The sequence below is a fragment of the Pseudochaenichthys georgianus genome, chromosome 9, assembly GCF_902827115.2.
Source record: "Pseudochaenichthys georgianus chromosome 9, fPseGeo1.2, whole genome shotgun sequence".
In the NCBI taxonomy this organism is placed as follows: Eukaryota; Metazoa; Chordata; class Actinopteri; order Perciformes; family Channichthyidae; genus Pseudochaenichthys; species Pseudochaenichthys georgianus.
The window spans coordinates 36,914,280-36,924,763 of NC_047511.1; the positions used below are offsets into that span (position 1 = coordinate 36,914,280).

A 10,484-nucleotide genomic window follows, 5' to 3' on the forward strand; every position below is an offset into this window, starting at 1 on the left:
TCACCACGACACACTGCAGGACACTCTGACCAGACTGGGCCTGCAGCAGTACCTGGACACACTGCAGGCAGAGAACCTAGACCTGGAATCGTTGGTAATGCACAACACACACACACCACACACACACACACACTGGACATTGGTGTGTACACATGTAAGTGTAATCCAAAGTTAGACATTTATGGATCTTCTCTTTTAGGCTCTTTGCCAAGACTGTGATCTCAAAGATTTAGGAATTCCCCTTGGACCTCGGAAGAAGCTCCTGAACTACGTCAGAAATAAATGGCTTTCAGAGGTCAGCTTGAACGTATACAGGGTTTTCTTGTTTTGGAAAATATCACCATTATGACCTTGTTATGTTGGGGAAACTGTGAAAACAACGTTGTTTTATTGGGCTAATTTCTTTTATGGCCAGTTCCCCCTTTGCTTGAGGGCTCTCTTTCTAATTATTGGCAACTATATCAAGTTTCTCCAGTTCAGATTTCTTTGAAATAACTTTTTACATCTGTCTTTATTAACACTTTTTTCCTCACTTCACTCGATTTCTGCTACATCTAATATTATAATTGTTCTTTATGTACATCGTAATGTTTATGAAATCAATTAGGTTTGATCTTTAAACTGTACAGTAAACGATAATAGGGCTCTGTAAGAGCAGAAACATGGGGCGGGGTATCGTGCATCTGTGATTTATTACATTTAATATGATTAAAACACCCTGTGCAAAAAAGTATTAACTTTTGGTGTATTATTTCAATAGGATAGTAAGAACCGTGCTGGACGTCTGCCCCCAGGAATACAAGTTCAGCCTGAAAGTAGCAGCGATCAAGATGGTAACCAATCTTCAGCAGCGTCTAAGAGGAGGGCTCACTTCCACAGGGCGCAGTCCGTCACCAGTGCTGTAGAGTACGAATACTTCGACGTCGGCATTGGACAGGTACCACACATGGACACAGACATAAGTAAATATGTTATTAGGAGTACCGCTAGATAAAAGCTTTGATGCATCACCTTCCTGCTTCTCTCCTCCGCCCGCTTGCCCGGACAGACCAATGGAGGCATAGCCAAGGGACAGGTGTGTCTCACAGGGCGTTCCCATGCTCTCAGGCTTTGTCCTGTTATGATCTCACTGTGCCTGGGGGTTCTTTTCACCTGCATCTGGTCAGGGAAAAATTAAAGGAACTTGAATTATAGTGGATTTTCTATGAGAAATATGGTTTCCATGGCTAAGTCACATTGTTTCCTGACTGAAGCTACCATTTTGTCCCAGTCGTTCAACACCACACTCCGTGTCTGTGCTCATCCAGTCCTGCATGAATGCTCAGCTCCGTGGTCTCCACTTTCCTACTATCATACTGCCCGGTTGTTGTCTTCAAGTCATGAATGGTAGTTTGCATGTTGAATGTAAGCACCATACTGCACCCAAGTGAGTGTCTCAATAGCTGTGTTGTAAAACAAAAAAAACATTTAATAACATATTTGTCCAACCCAATCATCTCTTCACAGGTATCCATCAACTACCCACAGCTGGCTTTCCATCCGCAAACATTTTTTGCTTTTGGCTCTCCGATTGGGATGTTCCTGACTGTGCGTGGGCTGAAACACATTGATCCCAACTACAGCTTCCCAACCTGCAAGAGCTTTTACAACATCTACCACCCGGTGAGTAATCACATATTAACTGCATCTGCCCTTTCAAGCACACTCACTCCCACAAAGGGAAAACACCTGGTTTGATATGCCACAACCTTAGATTGACATTGATTGAGAGAGCCCAGCAGAGTGAAAGTAAACGTCTGTCTTGTGAGGATTTTGATTCCTGCCCCTCTCTCTACAAGGAAAACGCAGCTTATCTGGTTTGAAATGCCACATCCTTTGATTGACATTTTTCATGCCCGCTTCAATCTAAAAGGCATTAAGGAAGCATCTCTTAAGGTTTAAAACATGTTTTGCATTGTGGCGCGATGATAACATATTTAACCACAGCATTAAATCAACATAATTAGAAGAATACTACTTAGTTTCCCCATTATTTAATAATCAGACAATTAAGAAAAACAGAATTTTTTGCATTGTAAACATGCACATGAGATCGAAAAACTTGCATTAAAAAGTAAAAACAACCAATGTAAAAATAATCTCATAGTGGGTCGATTATTAAAAGTGACATGATCTGTTCACCTTTATGGCTGTGTAGTTTGACCCTGTAGCCTATCGGATAGAGCCCATGATTGTGACAGAGGTGGATCTGGAGCCCATGCTGATCCCTCACCATAAAGGCCGCAAGAGAATGCACCTGGGTGAGGCTGTCTGTTCCTCTTGTCTTTGTGGAGCAATATTGGGGTGTGGTCTTTTGTTTAATGATGAACTCTGTTTCTGTTTGTCTCATAGAACTGAAGGACAGCTTGACCCGTATGAGCATGGATTTGAAGAACAATGTTTTTGGATCATTACGGACGGCGTGGCAGTCCTTCTCCAGGATCCCCGTGGCTGCACTTCCCCCATTGGACGAAGCAAACACTACAATAGAGAATGACCTCCAAGAGTCACAGGGTAGAAACATTACTTTTTATTTGACTGTGTGATTTCTGTGTGTGCACAAGAGTTTCTCTGACCCAGTCTCCTTATACTCTCTCACCCCTCTCTGCATGTTGCCACCCTTTTCCACCCTACCTTTTATTGCTCTATCTGGTGGTTGGTCTGGATCCATCATCCTTTACCACTTTACCGTGAACCTCAGCCTCAGCGGCAGTCTCTGCTTCTGCTAAGAGGGAAGAGCAAAGGGCTGATTTTTGGACTAAAGTACTGGAATGGCCCAGGGCCCTTCATAAGCATAACTTACAAGGTAAGCCAGGTTAGTCACTTGGCTACAGTAAGAGAAAACCAGTAAAGCCAGCTTACTTCTAGTTTTGCAATCTTGTTTTCTCTGCAAAGTGTCAACCTGCAAGCCTATATAAACTTGTCATTCATTCTATATTTTCCATTTAACTTCCCTGGCTTCAATCTGGAAAAAAACAACATGCACAAAAGAGGCAAAACTGTATACTTCGACTACCTGTTTGCATGCTGTATTACCTGCAGAATTTCATAAACTTGGAAGGACTCCATAACTGTATCTTACTTTGGCACCTCATCTCCCTCACAAAGAGCAAATGTTATATAATGTGCTGTATTGCATTCTGAGAACAATCAGGACGAGTTATATTGTAGTGATTACAGTTGTGTTTTCAGCAAAAGTCATTCAAACAGTATTGTCAATATTGAGTCACCTACATTCGCTACATGCAGATACACGTCCTGCCCTTTTTTGTAATTGCTCAACTACTCAGCCTGTCAGTTCATTATATAGGTCAAGGGGAAAACAGCTGCCACTAGAAAAACAGAGAATTAAACGCAATCCCTTTTTTAAAACTTGGAACTCTCTTATATTTAAGAGGATTAAACACTTTCTGACAACCCCTAACCTTCACCTGTTTTATCTGTTGTGTCGGTTTGGAAGATCTGAAATAATTATTAGTAAAAGGTCATTTGAGAGTAAGGTTTTCATTCTTTTAATGTCAGAATAACAAGCTAGTAAATGCTGTAAACATGCAGTAGTTAAGAGGTCATTGTCAGTGCATTGGGTGTTTATGGAGATACATCTTAATAGAACAATGCATTCTTAACATTGCAAAAATACACCTATTTAAAAGGTTTGCATGAACTAATTTTAGTACCGGCTCTTTTTGGTGTGAACGCGATCATGAACTAAAGAGTTCGCATGACTTAGCAGAACACAGCCTCAGGTAAAAGGCAACCTTTTGAAACCTTTATGATTAATTATAGACATTCATTCAGTCCAAGAATCGTTATACCAAAACGTTCAACTGCTAAAAAAACGTGTGAGTACTCGCAGCCAAGTAGATGTCATATATTCTGGTTTCTTGCCAAAATTGTAAATGCTTTTTAACAGGAGGTGTGTGAAGTTTTATAGGGCTTTGAGAGTCTCCCATTTTTGGCTTAGGTAGCTTTAAAGTGCTTGAATTACGCATTTAATAAGCTGTGAAAACCTTTCTCTTGTAGATTACTGTGAGTTGTATTCACCTGCAAACAACCTGTCCATTTCCTGATGTGGTGTAGTTTGACCAAAAAGCTGCTGCTGGCTTTTGTCTTTGTTTTTTGTTGTCTGTTTCCTGCCTTTACAGCCACATTATGTCTCTGCAGGAACATGTGAGGAGGCAGAGTCCTCAGAATCAGCAGAGCAGAGGGAGCAGCCTGAGATTAAAGTGGGGATGTTGAACGAAGGAAGAAGGATCGACTACGTACTTCAAGAAAAACCCATTGAGAGCTTCAACGAGTACCTGTTTGCTATCCAGTCTCATCTGTGTTACTGGTGAGTCCTGCATACTTGTGGAGGGTGCTATTTTATTTTTCGAAAATGTCTCAAATAAATGACATTTCCCCTCTCTGTCTGTTAGGGAATCGGAGGACACTGCTCTCCTGCTGCTAAAGGAGATCTACGACAAGCTAGGTGTGGCCTTTGAACAGCCACAACAGTAATAAAGTGTTTTGAATGTAGACTTGCTTCCTGAAAGGGAGAAAGTGAAGGACAGCTGTCAGAGCATGAGGCTGCACAATCCTCTCCCAGAATGCCTTATTGTCCAGGTGTCACCAGACTGCCCCGCCCTCCCTGACAATAGAGACTGTTTAACTGCAGTCAGGCAGGGTGTCAGTCAGCCTTCATTTGAGGTAGCCGGGGCTCCTCGGTGCTGCAGGACTAATGGCTGATAGTTGTTTTAAATCCACCTGAGCATCTCTGTCATTTTCATTTCATTTCAAACCTTTATTCAACCAGCTTGGTCCTTGAGATCATAGATCTCTTTTTCAAGGGACACCTGCTGCAAATAGGTTCCACATGAAACAAAACAACATAAAACAATAGAGGACATCATACAACATATTTACAAGCTACATTTACATACTTATCAACATTTACAAATACCCATAGTTTCAATGAGCATTTCTTACACTTGCTCCTGATCGCACTTTTCTGTCTACACCAAGTCATTTATTATTTTTAATACCTTTGCACTTTTATTTTCCAACAGTTGTTGACATATCATGAGTACAGCTGCAGCTGAAAAGTAAAATAATCATCATGATAACCAGAAGATACACACAGTTGGAAAAACAGAATATCAATGTATTTGACGACAAAAAAGATCCTTAAAAATCACCCGAATATATACAGTGGATGTATAAATGAAATAGATTATAACATTTTAAATGTTATTTATTTCCCAGCCCTATGTACATCCTTGAAAAGTCAGAAATGTAGAACTATGAATATAATTTAAGTGGCAATAGACACTTTTTTTGCTTTAACTGATTATTATAAAATGTATATTGATTGCACCATGTAAAATGTATAGTTTCACTATCGGCATTTACATTGGTTTCGTTTTAACTATGAAAAACTGACTGATTAGATCTCCTGGACAAATGAAGGCTTGATTTACACTAAGACGTTCAAAACTAAATCCAGTGCATCCTGTGAAGTATTGCCCACTCTTTCTGAGTGTAACGTTAAAAAGTCACTGAAAGTTGCCAGGTGACATTCAGGTAACACTCATTTGCATATTGGTAAAATCGTTGTGGAATTATTTGCATGTTTTGTCCTGCACAAAGTGCCAGAGGAGAGTGAGCAATCGTTTGTTGTTGGCAGAATAACTGTTGTTATTAATAGGCTCTATAAAGGGAATCAAAATATAGTTGTCTCTTTATTGAATAAGTGCAATCAACCTTTAAAACACAAATTCAGAACAGCTGCACAAACAATAATTCAACTTTTAAACAATGAGGGGGAGTTGAAAAGTTGTCTATTTGCCACTTTAAGTGTTTAAACTTGAACAAGGAAGCTCCTTTAGCCTAACATTCAACCTTACCTTTATAAATAAGCAGGTCTGCTGGTTTTATTTTGATGACAAAATTGTTTAGGTTTTGAAGGGAAATTAATATTGATAATGTGTCTTTCTGTCAAAAGTAAGGCCCAATTTAAACCCAATGGTACGCCTACATACATTTGTGCAATATTACAACAATGTAGATGTGACTTATTTTTCATTTCACAGACGTGGTCCACAATTCTACTTCAACTTGTCTTCTAATAATATGTTTACTTGCAATGTGTATTTAATTTTTTCAGTTTATTGTCGTTTGTTTTTAGTTTAAACCAATCTATATTCTAAAATAAGGGATCCTGATGAATATTTGTGTCAGAAATGATTAAGGGATGCAGGGGAATTAAAAGGACAAGCTTGTGTGTATGTATGTTCAGCTCTATCTCTCTGAGGTCTGTGCCATTCATTCCTTCTCTTCCACTTTAAACCCTAAACGTTTCTTTCTGTGTCTCCCAATACGAGTGTATTCTTTATCCCAAAACATGGTTAATTCCAATACAGAGTGGCATCTCAGATAAATAATTCTAACTTTTGTATTATCTAAGGGCCAAATGCTACATGTTTCTCTCAACTGTTCCTTTGTATCAAGGAATTGTAAAGTCATATTCTGTACTGCATGCACTTTTCATAATGTAACAGAAGGGTTTCTCAACATTTTCTGATCCTGACCTTAATCTAAGGAACAGAAATCAGTTTCACAAACCCAGCAATAAAGAGAGTTATCACTTTTAATTTGATTAAATTGAGTATGTTATATTGATTATATATAAATTATGTTGCAATGCCTATCAATTTATTTTTGTCTAAAAATATACACAACAAATATCAATGTGTCAGTGTTATTATCACACATCTGCACCATCAAGCAACATGGGGTCCAGACTACAACGTTGAGAAGCAGGGTGTTTTAGTGTTTACACTTTACATATGCACTGTCAGGGCAACACAGCCCAAGCACTAGAGCTCCGCACAAAACATGAAGAAACCTCACAAGGTTGTTCATTTTCTTCCAATAAGTTGCACTGAATATGAATGATCATTGAACACCACCCGTGTCTCTGTCATGTCCGTTTCAGTAAAACACGACTTAAAGTCACTAACTCCTCTTCCTTGACATGAGTACTGTTTTTGCACTTGATACTTAAATGTGTAAATAACCAAAAACAAATGTTCTCATTTCTAAATACACACCCTATGATAACATGTTGTGTGTGCCATAATAAACGTTACAAGTCTCTTGTTGTTCTTTAGAATTCATACAAGCATGCTTTCATTGGATTGGAAACACAAAACGTTCAACCTTTTTTTTAGTAGGCCCTATGTGTATCATATTTACCCAGGGCATCAATGAATGCCCAAACTCACTTACATAATTTCCACATATTGAGCTAGTGTGCAATTATTAATGCACATAATATATAATACAGCTAAAGTATATCATAAGCAAACAGGGAGATGGTTCCACATTAAGAACTTTATTTATTGATCATTGTGACTGGCATGTAAAATACATTTTCAAACTATAAACGCTTCCAGTGTTCAATCAATCAATCAATGTTTATTTATATAGCCCAATATCACAAATGTTACATTTGTCTCAGAGGACTTCACAGTGTGTACAGAATATCAGTATGACAATACGACACCCTCTGTCCTTAGACCCTCACATCGTACAAGGAAAAACTTCCGGAGAAAACCCACAGTTTAAGGGGAAAAATGGGAGAAACCTCAGGGAGAGCAACAGAGGAGGGATCCCTCTCCCAGGACGGACAGACGTGCAATAGATGCCCTGTGTAAATCAAAGAGATAATACATTTTACAGCATAGGTAGTCCAAATGTTTGGAAATGCATGTGTCTATAATAAGAAGATGAATCCACGAGGATGTCAGCAATCTTGTGGGAGCCATCAGGGAAGTAGTATTTCAATCAGGAGAGACGTGATGTATGGAATACATATTCATTATCGGTTACATTATATAAATGAAACATAATGATGACAGTTTATAACAAGTGAATGAAATGTTGTTTTGGCGATTAGGCCCAGGTTTTGTAGGATATCAATCGGGAAGGGAAGAACCGTTTCCGATGAACCCCCCTGGGTCTAGACACTGGTGGTGGTGATAAGTGGTTAGGTCCGGTTGGAAGGGAGAAGGTTAAGCTTGGCCCTGAGTTCAATCAATCGATCAATCAATGTTTAGTCATATAGCCCAATATCACGAATGTTACATTTGTCTCAGAGGTCTTCACAGTGTGTACAGAATATCAGTATGACAATACGACACCCTCTGTCCTTAGACCCTCACATCGTACAAGGAAAAACTTCCGAAGAAAACCCAGTTTAAAGGGAAAAATGGGAGAAACCTCAGGGAGAGCAACAGAGGAGGGATCCCTCTCCCAGGACGGACAGACGTGCAATAGATGCCGTGTGTAAATTGAAAAGATAATACATTTGCAACATAGGTAGTCCAAATGTTTGGAAATGCATGTGTGTGCATGCATGGAGTTGAAAGCAGGAGGCGAAGGGGTGGAGGAGGGTTGCGCGTTGACACCTGGAAGACAGCTGATAGAAAAGGGGAGAGCATATATAGAGGGATTAACAGGTGCGATAATTAGGCTTGTAAATGGTTGGGCGTGATAGGTTAGCTGAGGAGTGGCGCTCCCTGTCATTTAGATGCAGGGAGCAAGTATTGCCATGACGAGCAATACGGAGTGTTAGGTCTTCCTGTCTGAACTTGCGCTAAGCTTCATGTGTTGTACAGTACAGTGTTGTGTTCAAAAGCGAATTCAACTTGTTTGTAAATACATTTGGAAATTATTCTGTTCACGGTTAAATGTTATATAAGACTCTAAAGTGGTGTCTGTGGCTCAGTGAGATAGTGCGTTAATCTTTGGATCAGGGAGCACTGGTTCCATCACTGCAGTCAGCAGCATGTCGTTGTGTCCCTGGGCTAGACACTTCACACCAAATTGCTCCTCTGGCCCAGGAGTTCAAAACTTTTAATCCCTATCTGATCAAATCAGATTTGGATTTTGGGGAGTTCAAAACCAAAAACAGGATTAGGATCACTTTGATATCCGATGAGATCAGGAAATCCAATCCAAGCTTTAATCTGGATCAAATCTTCATAACGGGTAGTTCAAACCGACAACACAGGATTGGGATCAATTTGATCCCAAAAAACTGGATTATCCTGATCCCACCAGAGGGGTGGATTTCCAGTGGATTACCAGAGCAAAATGTACTGTACAATTTATTTTAAAATATGTTTCAATTTAAATTAGATGGCAAAGTTTGTTAACTGAAATAATACACCATTTTTAGCCTTCATGGGAAATACATTTTATTTTTTCCATTTTTGCTCACGTTTGTGGTGGTCTATTTTGTTTTCAACCAAATGTTGATGACACAAATGTTTATGCTCATAAAATCACAACAAAGATTGTCAATCACAAATGTAATTTAGATTAAATTAAAAATATCTTCAACAAAAAAAAAGTACATCATCTGTCATCACCTTTCAAAAGTAATTGCGGACAATAGATGTCTCTGCAATGTGGTCTTTTGTCTTCCTTATATTATTTTTCATATCCACTAGATGGCGATTGGTAGGATTAAAGCACTGATATTCAGGATCTAGTCATCTTGAAAAATCGTAATCTGGATCAGGGTGATCCTATCCTGAATTGCTTTGAACTCCAGGGACAACATTTGGCCGACTTGTCTGATCCTGGATCACAAAAACTGGGATTTCAAAATCTGATCTGATCTGATTGAGATTAAAAGTTTTGAACTCCTGGCCCTGGGGATTGCCCACAGTATTGAATAATAACTTTGGATAAAAGTGTCTAAAAGTGAATTTACCTGATCTTGTTTGAAACACTGAATTGTAAAGGGTAGGCTATAGCCTTATCCATGCCGATCTAGATCCCTCCGCTTCGCGTCGGGCTCCTGATCGGCCTGTCGGTGTTCTTTTCCCCATAATGACCACGTCGCAGCACATTATGCCGCTTATTACATGGCCACATTCTCAACAAAGTAACGACATGAGTCCCAATATTAATTGAAATGCTTTTATTGATTTATAAAATGTTTTTAATGATTAAAAACATAGTTTAACTGATTTAAAATGACATTCATTCCGCTACGAAAAATTGTGCGGTGTTGATGTTTGAACTAGGCTGTTGCAACGGCAGGAACTGCTTCGCAAGCAACTAACTCTGTTCATGTTAGCATTTGAGCCTTAGCTGTAATTAACATTGACCTGAACGTTTCCATTAATGGTACAATGTGACATGGTGAATGGGAAATCTTTAGGGATATTTAGATCGACGTTTCTGTCCTCGATCCTCTCTCTTACTCTCTTACTTCTCCACTGTTTTCTTCTCGCTGTTTTTCTTTTCTTCACTGGGGACTCATCAGCCACTAACCATTCCTCCAAATTACTGTGCTCTCCAAATATATTACAATTAATGTTAAAATCCTCCATGTTGCTATCACACGACAGCGGAAAACTAAAGACAATCAGACAGTTTTGCCTGCTTTT

The 10,484-nt window shown here is 39.2% G+C and overlaps 1 protein-coding gene across 4 annotated transcripts in view; it reads left to right on the forward strand.

Annotated features, from left to right (window-relative positions):
- Positions 1 to 6,671, forward strand: part of ddhd2 (DDHD domain containing 2) — a 14,411-nt gene extending 7,740 nt beyond the window's left edge. For 3 of the 4 annotated variants that reach the window (XM_034090841.2, XM_034090842.2, XM_034090844.2), the window contains 9 exons: positions 2 to 94; positions 200 to 295; positions 761 to 937; positions 1,507 to 1,662; positions 2,198 to 2,300; positions 2,392 to 2,553; positions 2,741 to 2,845; positions 4,204 to 4,372; positions 4,458 to 6,671. In XM_034090841.2, coding sequence (XP_033946732.1) covers positions 2 to 94; positions 200 to 295; positions 761 to 937; positions 1,507 to 1,662; positions 2,198 to 2,300; positions 2,392 to 2,553; positions 2,741 to 2,845; positions 4,204 to 4,372; positions 4,458 to 4,539 — 1,143 coding nt within the window. In that variant the 3' untranslated portion in view covers positions 4,540 to 6,671. The remainder of the gene's footprint in view (position 1; positions 95 to 199; positions 296 to 760; positions 938 to 1,506; positions 1,663 to 2,197; positions 2,301 to 2,391; positions 2,554 to 2,740; positions 2,846 to 4,203; positions 4,373 to 4,457) is intronic. The other variant, XM_034090843.2, reaches the window with a different exon arrangement.
- The last annotated feature ends 3,813 nt before the right edge of the window (positions 6,672 to 10,484 follow it).